A 20,619-nucleotide genomic window follows, 5' to 3' on the forward strand; every position below is an offset into this window, starting at 1 on the left:
TTCTAAGTATATCATAGGACCGTGATATATACTACTTAGTGCACAGCTTTCTTCGTTTTTAAATACAAAACTGACAACATAAAAAAAAAAACCAACAAACAAAACAACAACAAAAAACCCAATCAACAGGGGTGTTGGGGAAGGGTAAAAAAAAAACATAAAAACTCCACCAAAGCCTCACCAATCCAGTCCAAAACAGAACACTTTGTACAGGCCTGTTTTAAGACACTTTGCTGAAACAAGCACGATCGGGAACAGAATCTGAAAAGTATTCAGTAGACTCATCACAATTCAACAACAGAATTTCCTTAACTGAGACAGACAGACTTTGAGAATTTTACCATAATATGTACTTTCCAAATGCACCCTCAGAACATTTTTTTTTTTCCACTTAGCATTTAGTCACCACCACACTCATTTTCACTATGTAGAGTATGCTTTCGCATCCTATATGTATCTTTGTTCTGTCTCAAACTGCAAGTGCTTCAGAGCAAGAACCCTTTTTTCCTCCCAGTTTTGTAAAGTACAACTCCCAGCATCAGGCATTATAAATAGTGTTCATTAACAATGTTTTGCAACATCACTAGAATGATCAGTCAAGAAAAAAGGTTGTTTATGTCTGAATCAAAGCCACAAGAGTTGATTTTCAAGTAATTACTAGTAAACTTAGCAGAGCTCTGAATTTCTTGGCAATTGTAAGTGCAGCTACAGTAAACACCTCTAACAAGTATCTATCAAAGTGGCTGTGTTCTTTTCTGCCCAACAAGTACCACAAAACGGTGTAACACCAGATTTTGCCTATTCTTTTTTCTCAAATAAAAATCTTTTATTTCCCTCTGCAGGTTTAAATACACATTATTCTATTCTGTGATTTCTTTAGAAGTTGAAAGCTAAGTATCTCACTGCAGCACTCAATTGCAGATAATGCTATCCTGAGCAATGGAATCAGCAGAGCCGGAACTAGTGAGAATGCTGTGATGCTGTCGTGGTTTAACCCAACCAAACAGCTTGTTCACTTACTCCCAGTGAGTGGTGCCAGGCGTTAGTCGGCCCCCCCCCCTTCCCCAGGGGCTGCCGCCCCCTTTCCCCGCTCCCAGAGGGGTGGGGAGGAGAATCGAAGGAATGCAACTCCCACGGGCTGAGATAAGAACAGTCTAGCAACTAGTGTACAATACGAATCACCACTGCTACCACCAACGACAACAATAAGAGAAAACAGCAAAGGAAAGGAGTACAATACCACGCGCCGAACCACCAGTCCGACCCGGCCGACCCCCTCTCCTTCCGGGTCCCTCCCAGTTCCCCCCTCAGCATGACGTGCTGTGGTATGGAATACCTCTTCGGTCAGTTTGGGTCAGGTGTCCTGTCTCTGCTTCCTCCCGGCCTCCCCTTCTCCCTGGCAGAGCATGAGACTCACAAAGTCCTTGGCCAAACCAAAACATCATTTTTATCAGCTTTGTTCCCAGCCCGAAAGTCAAAACACAGCACTGCACCAGCTACCAAGAAGGAGAAAAAATGACTGCTGCTGCTAAACCCAGGACAGATGCCCATGCTGTGATTTACAGCAGTAAAGTTCCATTTGAAGACACTACCTCAGGTTGTGAAAACAGTATAGCCATGTTCTTGCAGCACAATGTTGAGCAGACATGACTATATTATTCCCACACACAGACCAAGATGAGCAATACTGCCACACACAACTTTGCATCATGTCTCACTGCACAGGCTCCAAGTAATGTTACAGCACAGAACTAATTCCTTCAGTTTAAACAAGGTATTTTATCATAGCATAACCCTGAAACAAATAAGCCAATCAAAGGTGACTAGTTCACTATACAGATAAGAAGGCATGCTAAAAAATCTATTCCTACTTCAGATTGCTTCTTGTTACCTCCCAGAATTAAGGAACAGCAACCAGGCTGTTACTCTGAAAACAGGGCTGTCTACTCTGAAAAATGTCAGCAGTGTTCTTCATATTCGGGAGAAAAGAGCATAACTATTATAACGTAGCCTATGTTAATTAGCATAGCGTGACAGGATCTATTCCTTAAAGCACTAAAAAAGCCCAGCTTCTTGGTACTTCTTTTTACAAACTCACATAAAAGAAACTCAGTGACTCTGAGCAAGCTACTTCCCATAACTGGCAAACAAGAGACATTTATTTTATGATAATTTATTTGCAGTCTTCTCTGTAATGTGTTCATTAGAGACAGGACAGTGATCGAAGAAATATAAAAGAATCCAAAATATAAAATGTATCTACTACGGTTTTGTTTGCTGTTATGCTTCAGACTGAAGTACAGAAATAGATTATACTAATTATGAAGGGGAGGCAAAACCTGAAGGCTTTACCCTCAACCTACTAGAAATATTTATGTAAAGGGGTCATCTCCTGCATCAGGGCACACAACTGAGAACACAGAACTACACCAACCCCTGGCCCCGAGCTACAATAGTCTCAACTGAGACTTTGCATATAGATTATAGTATAACCTATAGTATACATATTTCATAAGCATATATAATATAACCTATATTATACCTATTTCATAGCAAGTATTACAATGCTCCCTCAAAACTTTGAGCTTTTCTACTCATTAAACTATCTCACCCATTAATAATGCAAGTTCAGAGGAGGCCACAAGGATGATAAGGGGCTGGAGCACCTCCCATAAGAAGACAGGCTCAGAAAATTTGGACTGTTTGGCTTGGAGAAGAAAAGGCTGCATGGAGACTTCATAGCAGCCTCCCAGTATCTGAAGGGGGCCTACAAAGTTGGTGGAGAGACTATTCATCAGGGACTGCAGTGATAGGACAAGGGGTAATGTTAAAACAGAGGAAGAGCCAGATATTAGGAAGAAGTTCTTCACTGTGAGGGTGGTGAGGCATTGGAATGGGCTGCCCAAAGAAGTGGTAAATGATCCATCCGTGGCAGTGTTCCATGGCAGGCTGGACAGAGCCTTGGGCAATATGGTCTCATGTGAGGTGTCCCTGCCCATGGCAGGGAGGTCGGATCTAGGTGATCTTAAGGTCCTTTCCAACTCTAACCTATGAATCTATGATACTGATGTAACCACATACTGCTAGGGCATAATAAATGAATAATTCTGGAAAAAAGGAATGAACATATTTACATACACATATACACAACTTCAAAACATTAGCTATATTAAAACTAAAGCAATTTTCTGCACAACATCCCAGTCATGTAACGCATTAAAAAGTTGAATGGTCCCAAGCAGCACACCTTGTTTTAAAAATTAAGACTATATACCGTATTTCGTATGTATCTGCTGAACACAGAGTATCAATGACACATGATACAAGTTTAAAAGGGTGAGGCAAGAAAATGAAATAGAACTCATTAGTGAGAAAACACCCTTGAAAATTCTCTTCTGCAAATATATATAAACTTACTCTCTGTAGAAACATGCATTCTAGCATATACTTTCCACATTAAAGCATTCTCATTAGTCAGTAGAAAGAAGTTTATTTGTTGCCTCCAACGTAATTAAAGACTCCTTTAAAACTAAAAGGTAAACTGCATCTTAAATATCAGTTTAGTAATATACGCTACCGTGTAAAACGACGACTCCCAAATTGTAAACATAATCCATGAAAATTCTAGTAGACTTGGAAGTTGTATCTGAAATGAAATCTTTTGAAGTTTTATTAAATTCGCTAATTATGCTCGAAATTTGCAATTTAGTAATACCTTCTTGTTTCTGAGGTAGGCTTTCTTGGCTGAAATACGTCCACGCCGTGCTTCCAGCTGGCGGACTTTTTGTTGTAATTTTTGCAGCTCTTCTTTTTGCAAGTATATAGATGTTGCCGTATCCTCTTTTTCAAGCATGGCTTCCATACTTTCGAAAGTGTCATAATATACCACTTCATCTCTCTTCTCTGTTTAAAAATGTCAGCAATGAAAAAGTCAAATCAATAGTCTGTATTTGATTAACATTTTGTTTTGCTCAACAACAATCCTCCTACTGAGCTGCAAGACTTAATATAGAAGAATGCTATAGTCCTTTCAGAGGACTATCAAAAATCAAAAGGTCAGAGGAAAAGCACTAAACAGCAAAGCACTGTATATGAAGAACAGGAATCGATATCAATGAAGCACAGCCTCCTATACAGGTAAGCTCAGGGCATCGAAAAAACCCAAATACAACTGTAAGTGTACACTTGTGTCCATAGTCTAACTTGATTACAATGCCCACATATGTCTCTGGGTCTCTTACCAATGGACCCAAGATGAGTAGTAATATCCTCTGGCTTTCACTATGAAGTTCAGGATACATAGGCTCTTTCTGAAGTCTTTAACATGAGTTTATCCACCTCTGTCAAATATTAATTTTGTGAAAGGGGAGTTAGACACCAAAAGACCAAAAACACTCTTAGAATTCTGACCTCCCATTTACTGCATCTGCTCAGAGGTAGCAGAAGGAAGGTAACATCAAGGCAATCCTTTAGAGCATTGCGAGCCTGAAAAGGAGGTCATTACCAATAGTTTTATCAACACTCATGATTTTTAGCCTCCAGAGTGAAGCATATAGAGTAACACTGAGCTCATCTCTGAATGCTGCCTTCTCATCTCTTGCCAAGAAGGAACGAGTGACAATTACAAATCCTTGCAGAATGTTGGAATAAAGAAGCAGCAAAGGCCTCTTGTTCCCTATTCACTGCACCAAGTTGGATATTTTTGTAATATACCAAGCAGAGTATGCATTATGGCTGACAGAGACAGATACAGCTGGCATGACTACAGAGTACATACTCTACAGCACCCCCAAAACTCGTTTTAACTTCACAACTGCTTTCAGCAAGAGTGTAGTTTCCTTCTATTTCTGCTAGTAGATTATTTGGAAGAGCTGTCCTCACTGCACTTTCAATTTTAAAAGCTATTGTCAATTCATGGTATTTGCATGTACAGTCTCTGCTGTAACTAAAATTTAAAAGTTAATTTCAACTCAGGAGACATGGCAGGCCAGAAAAAAAAGCACAGCACTATATCAAACTTAAAATAAAAACTAAGAAGACCTGATCTACTGGACTCTTCAGTGCTCAGTTTAAAAAAAAAACAACTAAATGAAAACAAAGCAGTTTCATCCATACAAAGAACTGACAAAAGTCACTAGAACCGACCTTGAGACCTCAGCCTCAATTGTAATTATATGCAAATTTTGTTTCAGAACACTTTCGCAAAATGTTAAAGATAGGGGTTTACAAGTGCATCTACCACAAAACCATCTTACAAGAATGTACAAATAGTTCATATGGATAGGGTAAGACCCTCTAAAATTTTAACCTAATTAATTCACATTTCCTGAATTTCAGTGCAAATGTTTGCTTAATGACAGTAAAATAACACTACTATTATTTATGATATGTCAATCTATTATTATTTGATACTTTTTCAGATCCGACATGCTGAATTTGCAAAATAAAATGTTTTTCTTCTAGCTTACAACCAGCTGGCAGTCAAATTAAATCATGCTCTCAAAAAATTATGTTAGGATTTCATTAGCACTACTGCTGATGTCCCTCAAATCAAAACAGAATCCAGAACTCTCTCAAATATCTCTACAGAGCCAATACAGTTCAACAGTAAAGGGCAGCAACAGTGTCTACAAATCACCAAGACACATGTGTACATTTAAAATGCTATTACTTTACTGACTGTAAGTACACTTTAAAAAGGAAGGGCAACAGAAGATGCAACAGAATATTCTCTTTGACAGCACAAGAAGCAACACATATTAAGAGATGACTATATGTTTTAGATGCTTGCCCTGGGTTCAGATGTAACAGTTATTTTTCTCCTTAGTAGCTGGCACAGTGCTGTGTTTCGGCTTTAGTTTGAGAACAATGCTGATAACACACCGATGTTTCAGCTGCTGCTAAGTAATGCTTTCTCCAATCAAGGATTTTCCAGTCTCATGCTCTGGCAGTGTGGAGGGGCACGGGAAGCCACAAGGGAGCAGAGACAGGACACCTGACCCAAACTAGCCAAAGGGATATTCCGTACCACAGCACATCATGCCCAGTATGTAAACTGGGGGGAGTCACCTGGAAGGGCAGATCGCTGCTTGGGCTGGGCTGGGTATCAGTCAGCAGGTGGTGAGCAACTGTATTATATATCATTGTGCTTTATCGTTGTTTTTTTTTTTTTTCCCCTTTCCCCTTTAAGTTTTATATTCTCTCCCCTTCTTACTTCCCTTATTATTAGCAGTAATAGATATACAGTAGTAGCATATGAGTAGTAATAGTTATTATACTCTAGTTATTGGACTGTTCTTATCTCAACCCGTGGGGTTTACATTCTTTCGATTCTCCTTCCCACCCTACCCAGAGGTGGGGGAAAAGGGTAGGGGTAGCAAAGTGCTGCATGGTTCTGAGTTACCAACTGGGCTTAAACCATGACAATGCTTTCATTCAGATTTGGTGCAGAATTGAAGAGGTGTAGCCACCTCAGTGTCACACTCCTCCTATTTTGTTCTATCCCCTCTACCAAAGTAAAGTCCAAAGATGTAATTTCATCCTCTGAACAAGATTTACACACATTTAAGAACTGTGCTTTTCCTTGTCTGTTCTACGGTATATTAATTAATAGTTGTTAAAAAACAGGAATTCCTCCTAACATAACTCTCCTTAATAAGGGAAAACAAAACAACACAATTCTGAATCTATTCTTAAAGAACACGTTACAAATTTATAACAGCAAACGAAGCCAGAACAAAATTATTTTGTTGCCATGGGGGAAGGAGAAGGTTGGTTGCTTAGCTCACTAGGGGGTTGTTTTATTTTAGGTCAGGTTGTGCGGCTGGGTTTTTTGTTTGGGGTTGGGGATTTTGTTTTTGAAATTTCTGGAGAAAACATTAGTGACAAGTCATAACCTATGATGTTTTACAGCAGGCTTAATCTCTGAGAGCCCTTAGGTTTTACAATCACTACATCGAAGAGAAAGGATTTTGATACACATTCCTTCATAGCCTCCTGGGTACATAGGTAAGCAAACTATCCTGTGTCTTCAGTATCAAAATTAAACGTCTGATTTCCCAAGTACAAAAACTATGCCTGAAGCACTAACTAGCTCTCCACAGAAGCATCTGGTCAAAACTGCCACATTTCTTTAAGTAATTTAAAAGGTTTTCAGCCATTATCTTCCATACATGCAGTTACAGTTGTTGCCATCACAAGCCTAAAAGGAGGAGATTCACGTAACTGTGAGAAGAATCCATCATACCTACGTTTCCTCTTTTTCCAGAGGCAATTAACAACGCAATTCAGCTTCAAATCTCCAAGGGACTTTTCTATCCATAACAGAATTTGCTATGCAAGCCCTATGCACTAAGCAATAAAACAGCATGTGTGAATAAAAACATTAACTACAGAAAGGTCCATAGGACAGAACTGCATTCAAAAACGCTATACAATTTACCTGTACTATTTCTATAGTTCGTAAGTACACAAGGCATAATACGTTTTGGAAACTTAAGGTATGCATCTCTGCTCTAAATTACTGAGATGGCAATACAACAAGCTTCAAAGTTTAGCTGAAAGACTCCGATTTGCAGGAATACCTTTTAAAATTAATCACTTCAAAGAAATTAATAATACCAATGCAAACTTTTAGCGAGACAAGTCCAGTAATTAAGAAATTTCCTCCTTTCTGAATTTAGTTTTCCAAAACTTACATAATATCTTAAATGCTTTTTTCCAACACAGGCAATGAGAACCAGACTAAAACTTCTGTATCTGTTTGCCTTATGAATGGGTATAAATTTTAACAGTACCTATGTTAAAAGTCCTGTTAATGCTTTTCGTATGGTCTGTTCTCATTTCATTCCCACAGGCTTAACTAGACTTTTACAAACAGAAATATATTTTTGCAGATTGTATCTTAATTAAAATGCACAAAACAGCACCTGACATCAGTCTTCTGATGCTTTCAAGTTGTGCTGTCAACAGCAGCTCTTCACATTTCAAGATCTCAAACTGCACTTCATACAGTTGAAGCTGTAGATCATAATAGTCAGCTTCTAACTGGTCCAAATGGGCTATGGCTTCTGTACCACCTTTCAGGCTCTGCATCTAAATGAAAAGAAAGAAAGAAAACACAAACAAAAATAAACAACAAAACCATGAGTCTCATACACTAAATGTAACATATTAAAATTGAACACATCAAGAGGATAAGGTTTTGATCAGCCACACCCTTCCAGACATCTTTAATACCTGACATTTTTTCTATATGTTTAAATATAACTATACTAAACCAGAAAGATACCTCTACTGAATTAAACCAAAGATCCATCCTACTGCCCAGTTTTGGACAAAGATTAACCATGAATGGCTAGAAGCATAAATGAAACATAGTAGGCAGTGCAGTGATACCTCTTGGTGAAACCTCACCAGCCTTCAGCACAGCCTGCAGCACAGCTTAAGCCACACTGCTGCCCTTTATACAGAATAGATTTACTGGATTTTACTTCATAAATTTGTCCTATCCCTTTTTTCATAGCATGTATGCTTTCAGAACCTGCATCATTACCCATTCGGAAGAGGATTTCACAGCTCAACTAAACACTAAGGGAACAGTTCTGTATATTACGCTTCTTTTCATGTAAGATGAATAGACGGAAGACCGGTGAATCAATTCTTGTAATGTCAATTTGAAAAATTTCTCCTACTATATTGTGTACTTACTGATTGCATTTTTTTTGTGTATCAATTATTAATGTGAAAGGCTCAGTTAAGTCCTTAAGTTAGTACCATAAATCTTACAATCAATAATGTATGTTTCAGTCCAGTGTGACACCAAAATGTCTTGTTATGCCATTCTATTACTCTGCATCCATATTAAGTTACTAATTGTGACCAGAGCAGTAAATGATATAATGATGGCATATTTGGAATGAATTGGAGGCTAGCTTTCAAGAGAAAAGACTGACTCTTGAACATGCCAGTTTTTCCATATAGAAGTGATAATGCTCATTGGTAAGGCAGGGTTATCTTGGGTTTTGGCATTTCCAAAGAGTTTTCTCACTGTAAAAAAATATACTATAGCAACAAAATGTGGCAGGTTTGTGGGGATTTTGGTTTTTTTCTTTGTTTGTTTTGCCTGTGGTTTTCTCTTTTTGTTTTGGTTTTGTTTGTTTGTTTAAATTAAGGCAACATCATTCAAACTTCTACCACAACTTGCTTTGACAGTGAACTGTGAAATTCACTCAAACTTACTTTTTATTTTTCCTAAAAAAACCAAAATGTTTCCAAATTTAAGCCCAAAGATTTTGTATAAAGACAGAGATACAAACGTGCCATCTTCAAAAGTATCAGCTTATCAAGTTACAGCAGCTCAGTATTTCATTCCACTGCACTGGTGTCTGCCTGATAAAGGACTCGTCTTACAACCAGATCTACAAGCATACATTCCAGATGCTGCCAGCTACCTGGTCTGTTTTAGGTGTATATCACCACTATATTCAACTTTCAGGTGCAACAGCAATGGGAATTTGTATTGTCAGACATCTCACAAAGATTCCTAGCTACATAATAGCCCCTCATGAAAAAGAAAAATGAGAACTTTTAATTTCAATAATTCATGTTAAAACTTTATGGAGACATTATATACATACAGTAATTCAAAACAGTATCATCACTCTCAGGAAAACTTAGGCATTTCTTGTTAAAAATTTAAGAGTGATTCAGTTCTTAACGTTACAAGTTGCTATCTAATCTGTACTAGTAATTTGCTGCCTCCTTGGTAGGTGTCAGGCTGATCAGCTAGTGAAAGAAACACAAAGAACTTTAACATGGGAATGTTACAGGGAGTAAACAATCTTTAGGTGGACAAAGAACTAGAACTGGGGTGATCAGCGTTCAATTTCCTGCTATGCCACAACTTCCTGCATTAACTCAAGCAAATAATTAAATCTGCCTGGCCCTTAAGTGAAGAACTTAAGCAGGAACTTAAATTTCTTAATACTTCTAATATCATCTGTAAACCCACATGTGGTTACTAAAATATCTTAATACAGAAAGCCTCTGACAGGAACTATGAGCACACATGCTAAAGGGACAGATGACAAAATTAACAAATATAGTCAAACATGAAATACGGAAGTGAGTGCCATCAAATCCAGCTTTCCACCATCACGGAATACTTTCAGGCAAATCTAAAATGAACTCCTTTCATAATGTGTGTTCTTAAAATAATCTCCATGTTATTGTTGTTGTTCTTATTCTGCTTTGTAAAAACAAAAACAAACCAAAAGCTTCCACAAAAATCTGTGTTCGTTTACTCTCACTGGAAGTCTGTTCCAGATACTCCCTCCTAACTGCCAGGAAACATCTTCCAGATTTCCAGTGTATTCACAATCAGATAATACTATTTGTTCGTGGGACAGTACTGAACACCACCACGCACTGCTTTTGACTAGTATTTATTCCCTTTAGTATTTTTATGAAAAGCAATTTTCTATTATCTCAGCCTTCATTTTATTTGTCAGAACAACTTCAACTTCTCTGGGAACACAGATTTGCCATTCCTGTCATCACTGTAGTAGTCCTGTTTGTAACTGCTCCAGTTAGAACCAATCTTTCTTTGGTGACCAGAAACGTGTGGAAGAAAGATGCAGAAGAAATCTCACAACTCCATGTGCAGTGACACTAACACTTATCCTTTTGCTGGAAATACCTGACTGACAGATTGGAGAGCATCTGCTGCTGTACTACTCTGCTGCGTTGGTGGTTCAATCCCATTGCTATGGCCAGATTATAAGAACATGGTCATTCTCATCTGCTGTCATAATTAACCTGTATTTCACGGTAAAAATTTGTACTACTTTTTCCTAGCAATATATATGAATAACTATTATTGCATTTTCTATTATCCAGCCTTTTAAGTAATCTGTTACTGTCAGATGGAATTCAAAGCCATGTTTCAATCCACCCTGTGTGAATCCTGACTGTTCTCCAGTTCAAGTATTCATTTTAATTCATCACTATTGCAGACAGAGAAATCTCAGAAGGGGGTAAAAATTCAGAAGAAAAACTCAAGTCTTTCAGTGTGAATATAGAAACTCATCCTCAAACCAACAGAAAATAATTTTAAAGAATTTCTAAATTATTTGAAGGGAAACATGGAGCACTCTCACCACTGATAAAAGGCAGGCTCTCACTCATACCCTGCAACTTGTTTAACAAAAGTATTCCTCCAACCTATTAAGTATGAGGAGTCAACTGTAGTCAGGCCATGATACTACAGGACAAAATATTAAAAAAGTGAAGTTAAGATACTCACAATTAGCATCCTGGGCAATCAGGAAAATTTCAGACACTAAAAGTAAGATCTTTTCCTCTTGAAAAGGGTGTTATCACTGGTTTATATAAACTGTATAAACTTTTTCTTTTCCAAGAGTAAATGTTCAAAGCTTCATAGACAACATGCTGAACACCGAGAGTGTCCTCATAAACAGTCAAACCTGGTCTTTCTTCTGAAATGCTGTTCTTTCTGTCTTAATCCCCAACTCAAATCCTGACAGATTAGCTTCTCAAGCATTCTGGTCTTTTTAAAGGAATATCCTGGTTTTATCTTCTATGACTAGAAAACAGTAGCTAAATGGTTTGCTAGGAAAGGTCCTCGTATCTTCCAATCAGCATGTTTTGGTCCACAGCTCTCTGTACCTTGCCAAACAATACGCCACGCCAAACCACCATGCCCATGCATGCCCATCAGATGTTCCTCATTCCTCTGTCCATCTAACTGATAGCCCCAGACTATCAGTTCAGAGCCTCTCACCTGTTATTGTATACTACAACAAACCTCTCTTTTTTCCTACGCAGCCCCTAATGCTTTTGCACATCTAAACAAACACTTACTTATTTACCAACCTGAGATCTCATTCAGTAGAATTCACAGAAGGTTTCCACTGGGAGAAAAATAAGATGTGCTACAGAAAAGATGACATGTGGCTCCTATAAATATATGAACATCTTCAATATGGTGTTTCCAATTAGTACTCCTAGTTCTCTCATCAAGATAAAAATGGCAACAGCCTGAAAAACTTAGCTTTCAGCTCTTGGCCTTCTAATTCTGAAGAACATTGAAATGGAGCAAACTTTTTTATTCCATGGTCCAGGTTTTGCAGGTACTCTCTCTTCCTCACAGATCAAGCTGTCTTTTACAGAATCTCCTTAAATAGGCACAGAGTCTATCAGGCTTACAAACCTACCAGTCTATACAGCACTAAAATCTTGAGTTCTCTGGATACCCTTCTCACAACAGAGCCACTGGTTTAGTCAAATTTTGCTAAAACATTTGAGAAGTGCTCTAAAAACAAACCACTGACTGGACAGAATGTAAATTGACATTAGTATGACAAAAAGTTCTTAGCACCAAATATCTGTGTGAAAGCAAATTTTAAAAGAGGATTTGTAGCTTTTTTAGGAGGTTTCATAAAACCCAGTAAATATGTTTTTTTTTCTGCTACGACATTTAAACACAGCTTAATGCATGCACTGTTTCCTCAGAAAACCTGTAGCTAGCACAACCCCCACAGGAAGACTGCCTTAATAATTAGGGTAAGCAGAGCCAAAGAGAATATAGTACAACATCTATATATTTACTAATGTTCAGACAACTTCCATCTGGAATGTTACAACTATTCTGAAAAGGTGGTTATGCCTCAAGGAGCTAATGCACAGAGATTACATAGCAGCAGATTTCTGTCCTATCCCTTCTCTTCATTTTATTCATCTCAGCAGATATCTGTAAACATTGACAGTAAAAACTGTCTTGATGATTAACCAACCAGAAAAAGACGAACAGAAAATGTAAGTGGCACAAAACCCACCACACCTACACTGCAACTTCACCTAACACGGTAAAGTGTAATAGAGGTTCAAATACAGACTTCTGTTATTAAAAACTGGAAAAAAATTACTTTCAGCTCTGGGTTTTGTTGCGGTTGTTTGGGTTTTTTTGTTTAAGTACATCAACATTCTTTAAAGTTTGGGGTTTTCTGCATGTTTTATTTTTCTATTTATTAGTACAAACAATTACCTCCTCTTTCAGTGCATGCTTCTTCTGCTCCAAACAGATTTCTTTTGCACGCATCAACTGCAAAGTCTCCTTAGAAACTGCATACTGAAGTTTTTCCATACGTTCCACTGCTGCTGCCCATGCTGCCTTACCAAACTTCTTCTGGTCTGCTCGCATTCGATCGTACACAGCTACAGAGGGAAGAAAAGGCAGACAGCTTACCAGTCTACTCCTCAGATCACCAGGGATCCTACTGCAGCGGCAATGCACACATTTGTACACAAAAGCATTCAAAGTTATCTTAGCTGGGAGTAGTTATTCCACAGACTACTAATTTTCAAATCTGGGATATAAGTACTCTTAGGATTCATATAAACTGCAGTTAGCTATTTGTTGATCCTTTTGTCATTACAACTCTGATTTTTGTTATCCGAAAGGGACCATTCTGAAGACACAGTAGCTGAAAACTTGAACCACTGGTTCAGAATTCCTAACATAATAAAAGTATCTCATTAATGCTACCATGTGGTCTTAAACTGTATCCCAAATTTTTCCCTGCCTCTAAAAGGGCCAATCATCAGCTACTGAAGTCTCCAGTTTTCCTTAATAACTTTTATAGTGCAGTTATAAGGTTAAACAGATCTGCAGAGTGAAAAGAATTACAGTTTAAAACAAACATTGCAGCTTGACCAAGTGCAACTCTGTGAAAATACTAAATTAAAATTAAATAACAGCTATCTTTAAACTCAAAGGTTGCTTCACAAAATTACTTCAAATTAATTAAACAAATTATAATCTGTTCTTAATGTAAGAATAATCTTCTCAGGAAGCCTTCAGAGTAGCAAGAGTCCTTTGCCTGATTCAGATTTTCTTTCTTGAGCCCCAGACATCTAAGCTGACACACATGAGATTTTCACTGCTTTTAATATATAGAGCACATGATACTGTACACTTAGCTTTGCAAAACTAAAGCCATGCAAGTCATACAGTCAAATGGGTAGCTTTCCATCCTCAGGTGCTAGAAGACATTAAATGCTGTTGACAGGTAATAAAAAGTACTTCTGTATTTTCCTGTGGTTTTCCTCTGCCATTTGTTAGTATTTTGGTATGTAAGACCACTCTGTGATCACCAGGAGGCCAAAAAAACTCGCAGGCAAGCAACCTGTATACCAAAGTTCTAGGGTTATAAACAGTCTCCAGACATTCCATTTCTCAGCAGTTTTCCCTCCAAAAAACAGTATGTGAACAAAACAGAAAAAAAAAAAAGTAACTGTAAATACATGTTCTTCAACCAGTGGAGTATTTTATTTGCTGCCTTTGTCAAGATAAAAAAGGAACCAAACTGATTTAAATACATTTAGAATTTGCCTTAATTAAACTCATTCCAACATGCCTGAACTGGTTTAGTCACTTTTCAAAATAAGAGTTTCATGTTATGCTTAACTGGGGTTTTCATTGAAAGGAATCATTTTGCAGTGACTGCTTCTCTTGAGGCAGATCTAGCAGTCATGCAGTGAGATGACAGGAAACCCATCAAAGAAGATTTTCTCCCAGGGACCTAGCTCATCTGGTTGCACAATCACTACCACCAAGGCAAAGAAAGAAACAGGAACCAACAGTCAGGCATGGAAGACAGTGGGACTGGTAACCTGCAGCCAAACTACTAAAAGAGGTTGACAGGGAACCACATTCTCAGGTGTGTTTGTTCCAATAAACAAACAAATGGTACAAGGATCAGAGTGCAGATGTATGTGACAAGTCATATGACCTGGTTTTACTGCACAGTAAAACTCCTGCATTCCTCAGGCATAAAAATCCCAAGGTGATATCCAAGACTTCAGAACAGAGCAGTTTTCACTGAGGACTTAGACTGAGCTGTTGTTTAGTATTTAGAGCTATGGAAAAAAAAGTACTGAAAGGAAGGGGAGACAGAAAAAGGAAATGAACTGAAAAGTAATAAGCACTTACTGTGGTCGTCTGCCATATCCAGTATAAAGGACAGAATTCATCAGGATTCTATGCTCCCTAAATTCTTTGCAAATGTACCGTGCAGCTAATACAATCACATTGAGAAAGTGATTATGAAACTTTTATGTAAGATTTCTACTCTGCTCACTTTGATGGTGTTTTGAAAAGGCTTATTTGGTGAAAGATTTGAATAGACATAGAAGTAAAAACAAATGGTAATGACAACTGCATTTTCTTCATGGAGCACTGATGAAAAAAAGAATTGCAGTACGATACAGAACATGCTAAATATGAAATAAATTTTTAAAGATCTTTCATTTGACTGACAGTAGACTGTAACTACCTTTCTGTGTTTTAGCCGTTATTTCAAAGTATTTAACTGTAAGATCTTGAATAGAAAGCACAGCCATGTGAGCTTTTCTTTGCCAGTCAGCATCTTCTTTCTGCAGACTCTCAATTCTTCTAGGTCCTAGGTAGTCATTCTCTATCGAGATCTGAAAAGAAATCAGTCCACAATTAGCCATACAATTAATTGTTATTTTGCCAACAGTGACCAGTTTCAGGGTGACTAAGATTAAAAAAAAAGAGGGCCGGGGGGTGGGAGTGCGCAGCAGAGAGAGAAAACTACTGACTTCTATTCAACAGAAAAAAAGCCCCTTTGAAGTCACTTTCTGTTGAAAAAGCAATTCTACAGTTTCACTGCTAGTGTTACTGGAAGCACCAAAACCTTAAATGATTCTGATCATTTGATTTGATTTGTCAGTATCTTTTTTGTTAAATATCTTATTACACCCAGGCTTTCTTCCAGCCTGCAGTATTTCAATCTGAAGCAAACGAATGTTCTTCAGTCAGAATGAAGCTGGAAACAGGGGATGTGTTGGGGTAATGGTAAGAAATCATCAACAATTTGGCAGTTTTTCTTTGTTATAGATGACTTTTTAAAACTTATTTTCTAGTGCCTGGGAATCCAAGTATCTTTTCATTGACAAGATCACAACAATTTTATTTTGAAGTGGAAACTATCTGAAGCCAGTAAAAGATTTAGGGTTTCTTTTCAAAAATACTAAAAAAATAACTTTCCCCAAACTAGATCTTTTTACCGTTTTTAGAAGCTATTGTATAGTTCCACCACAGACAACAGACTATGTTTCTAAGCAACTAAACATTTAAACCTGCTTTTGTAACACCAAAGCCACTTAATTGTCAGTATTTTTCACCAATCAAGAAGACACCTCACTTGTATATACAAAACTCCCCAAACCCAAAAGTGCTTATCATCTTTTATGTCCCCAGATATGCTAACATGAAGTTCTACTGCCTCAAATACTAAGCTTGATTATACAAATCTTCCATTTGGTCTCAGAGAGCCATTCCACTGTATAGTTATGCTATGAACAGTAGGTTTTTAACTGACTGTTCAGGATATCTGCACAGCCACTTATCCCACATCTTAGAGAGGTGATTTTTACAAGTAAAAACACACAGATGCCTTCTAAGTAATTCTTAATTTGTTGAAAAATGTCTGAAGTAGTTTAATAAGGTATTTTGATCTACTTCTTCCATATTTCCAAAAACCTTTAAAAGGGAATAGGCAAAATAAAAATGTGGACAAACAGTTAAGCGAGTAATAATTTTACTAGATAGGCTGTAACACATAGTTCAACAGATCACATATGTGCCATGACGATCTGAAAGGTCTTTTCCAACCTAAAGAATTTTATGATTCTGTGATTCCCACATAGAACACTTACGAGTCAACAGACAACAGTTTCCAAATAAATGTCAAACTACGTACATACTAGTGAATGATGACTGGTGAAGTTAATGCTTTCCATTTACATACTACTCTGAAACAGTAAGCTCCTTTGAGAAGAAGGACAAAAACCAATATGGTTAAAACTCTTCCTTTTTCTATTCCTTGGTAATGATGAGGTGATTTGATACTGAAATTGACACAGGGTCACTGAGTAATGGAAGTAACTTCTTGTACGTATCATTTCTAAGAGAGTAAGAAGCCTTGAAGTATGAATTTCTTCATAAAGTTTTGCCTGCCAAAACATTATTGGCACATGGTGCAAGCTAGAGATTTAGGACAGCATAATACAATTGTATCTTTGTTCCTATAACAAGTATCTACAAGTAACAAAAAAAGGGAAGCACCTTTTCATGAACTGCAATCTCAAGTATGTCATCCATGCCATCATTCATACTCGGGGTATGCATGCAACAAGGCACAAAAACCCCAAAACCCCAAGAAGCCTTTGCTTTACCAATTCCCATACAAGCATGCACATCTATGCACAGCCGTAAGTAGATGGTCATGATCTTGCAAAGCTTTAGAAACTGGGGAAACAAAGAACATAACAGGGTTGTAAATGTTTATGAGGATAAACCAGTTCAACCTGGTGGAGTTACTGATGCATACTTTCCCTTTATACATCTGTTCATGTACACATTCACATTTAGAAGACACCAAGCAGCATACCCCACAAATGACTACTGTCTGAAAGGAGTTCCCCAAGTAGTTGCATGAACAGGAACAGACCAACATCATGCCTTAAGCCTGCAGCAACAGTGGCATGCTTAACAGGAGTCTGAAAGGAGCCTTCAAAAGATACACAGGACAGATGCTGCTTGAGCTGACCTGCCCTGATGCTCAGCAGTTTTATAGTCTATATCTAAACAGCCTGTTATCTGGCAAGACAGTTGAACTCTTTAGAATTACTGACTATTAACATATTATGATTCTTCTAGAGTGTCTTCTATTACAAAGTACAAAGACTGCTAAGGTTCATGTCTGGACTTTGCATCTTTCTGGTTCTGAAGCCATGAAATGATGGAGGACGGATGTGCTGGTTTAGCTGTGATAATGTTCTTCATAGCAGTTGCTATGTTTTGGATTTGTGAATTACACTGCTGGTAATACAGGGATATTTCAGTTACTGCTGAGGTGTGCTTACACAGAGCCAAGGCTTTTCTACTTCTTATGCCACCCCGCCAGCGAGCAGGCTGGGGGTACACAAGAAGCTGGAAGGGGACACAGCCAGGACAGTTGACCCCAACTGACCCAAGAGATATTCCACACCACGTGGCATTGTGCTCAGCACATAAAGCTGTGGGAAGAAGGAACTGGCAACATTTGGAGTGACAGCACTTGTTTTTCCAAGTAACCATTACATGTGATAGAGCCCTGCTGTCCTAGGGATGGCTGAACACCTGCCTGCTGATGTTAATGGTGAAGTGGTGAATGGGAAGTAATTCTTTACTTTGCTTTGCTTGCACACATGGCTTTTGTTTAACCTATTAAACTGTATTTATCTCAACCCATGAGTTTTCTCATTTTTAGCCTTCCCATTCTCTCCCCCATCTCAGACTGAAGCAAGCGAGCAGCTGGGTACTGCTTAGTATCTGCCAGTACTACTTAGTTTAACCCTGACAGCTAGGGTTAAACCATGACAAGAGAGGAGGTTCTCATTGCTTCAAGGGGAACAGGTCAAGTCAGAATCTATGTGCCTGGAGTCTTTTAACAGGTGAAAAAGCTGGTTCCTCAAAAAGGTGGCTAGCTTGTTCTTTTCACATTTAAAGCTGTTAGGCCAGAATACTTGTTTCAACAACCATTTAACAGCTTTGCCAGCAAGAGACAGTCAAGGTTCAGGATGACGAATTCAGAATGAGAAAGTTCAAGAATAACCAAGAGCTGCAAATGCTCTGAAGACCCAGGCTCCCCTGCTGATTCCTGAAGCAGCAGTCTTCAGCCACAGATATCTTTGTTACTCTTTGGATAGCCTAGTTAACACCCTGTGGCCATTTGCTGCCAGCAGGAGTAATCTCAGACCATTCACAGGGCAGTAGGAATCAAATGAATTAAAAAATAAAATTCATGGAAGTTAAGTACCTATCAGCATGTCAGGATCTCGGCGCTGCGTATTACAAATACAGGTAGTCTTTCATGTAGAGCAGCCAGAGATATTCCCATGCAAGGAAGAGGAAAATCAATCAAGATGCTTTAATATTTCACTTCATGAGAGGATGCAATTTTAGGGAAAGCAGACTTGTCAGACGGAGACTCCAGAAAGGTACTCTATGAACACAGACCCCACTGTGTTCTTGAAGGCAAGTCCTTACTTCCCACTTTTGTCAATACTTTCCAAGTGGCAGCAAAATTTAAGAGTCCTCTTTGCTGCCCTGGAAATTGCAGTCTCTCGGGTCAAGCTGTCTGCTGCTCCCTGTTTCTCTCCAAGCTTACTTTTCTGGTGTTGCCTGATAAACACCCTGTGGCCTCTAAGAACCTCTCCACTGACCTGAATGGGTTACAATGCTCCCCATGGGAAAAGTAATCTCCTCCCATCCAGCCAGTACCTGACACACTGAGGAAACGTGAAAAAAACAATAGCCACATCATGAGTATAAAAACTGACAGTCACTGACCACTTGAGAGAAGAATTACCAGTTTTGAAGTGCAACCTACCTAGAAAATTAATGAAATCCTTGTGGGGCAGGACAGTCACAAGGGAAAACCAAAGATGAACAACCGAGACATAGTGGTAAAATATACAGGGTTCCACTTTCCAAATGGCTGTATAAGCATTATGTTCCAGTTCACTAACATGCCATGACAGCAGATATAGGCAAATATATATTAAATCATAATATTTGATTTAAATAACATAATTTGGATACATTCACACTATTTAGAGTTGTATATTATCATAGGAACTAGAAAGCAAGACCACGGGGGTGAGGGGAAGGTAGTGTAACTAAGGTAAGACCACAGGTGCTAATAGGGAGAAAGCTGGGGAGGAAATGCTGGGAACCTGACCCTGGAGGTAACAGCTTAAGAAGAATATACAGCAGCTTTCCTCCACATCTACAATACCTTCATGCTGGAAATGACCACTTCATTTTCCCTAGTTAAGAATTTAAAAAGGAAAAGGGAAACACATGTGGACCATTCAAAAGCAACATGAGCAGGCTCATGAGTTTTGAAGACTTTGTTTTCTATATTGCATTCAATAATTAACCACTTTGATATAAGACAATACTCTCATGGAATTAAAGGAAGCTCTTTTGTCCTTCTGCATTCCATTACTGTTTGCAATGCATGCATAACACATTTATGCTTCATTTTGCTCACTGCGTGCCTTTATGATGCCAGCAGCTTTTACTTCTATAGTCCATAAAAGAGCACAGGTCACTTTATAGACTAAACAGGAATGTATTTTTTAAATTACAATTGTCATGCTAAATATGACTAGAGAGAAGGCACCAAAGAATTGAAATGGACAGTTAGGAAAGAAAAATGTTTTCGTCTAACTGGTACTTTCTTGTAAACATGGTATCTATTTTTGATTCAGTGAAAATTTGTTTTCGTTAAAAATTAAGAAACTCTGATATAGTTGTCTAATCTAACAGGCTTTTAATTTCCCTAACATTTTCTCAAACTCACTTTTTGGTCTGGAAGTTCTTGATTTGGACTCAAAGTTCTGGAGAAAATATGACCTAACTAAAAAGCCTCTCTTTTCACAACTAGGTCACACAGCCAAATCTGCACTTTCTTGTCTAATAATCACTTCCTCAAAAAAAAAAGCTTTCCAGCTATTCTTCCT

General features: G+C 38.1%; 1 protein-coding gene across 1 annotated transcript in view; it reads right to left on the reverse strand.

Annotated features, from left to right (window-relative positions):
- Window positions 1-20,619, reverse strand: part of JMY (junction mediating and regulatory protein, p53 cofactor) — a 67,650-nt gene that overhangs the window by 15,000 nt on the left and 32,031 nt on the right. The window contains exons 3-6 of the mRNA XM_061376818.1: window positions 15,357-15,507; window positions 13,067-13,236; window positions 7,929-8,094; window positions 3,716-3,903 (exon numbers count right to left, since the gene is read on the reverse strand). Coding sequence (XP_061232802.1) covers window positions 3,716-3,903; window positions 7,929-8,094; window positions 13,067-13,236; window positions 15,357-15,507 — 675 coding nt within the window. The remainder of the gene's footprint in view (window positions 1-3,715; window positions 3,904-7,928; window positions 8,095-13,066; window positions 13,237-15,356; window positions 15,508-20,619) is intronic.

This window comes from Neopsephotus bourkii, unplaced genomic scaffold (assembly GCF_033783945.1).
Source record: "Neopsephotus bourkii isolate Nb327-2 ecotype Australia unplaced genomic scaffold, CSIRO-AGI_Nbou_v1 NB_1740, whole genome shotgun sequence".
Taxonomy (NCBI): Eukaryota; Metazoa; Chordata; class Aves; order Psittaciformes; family Psittacidae; genus Neopsephotus; species Neopsephotus bourkii.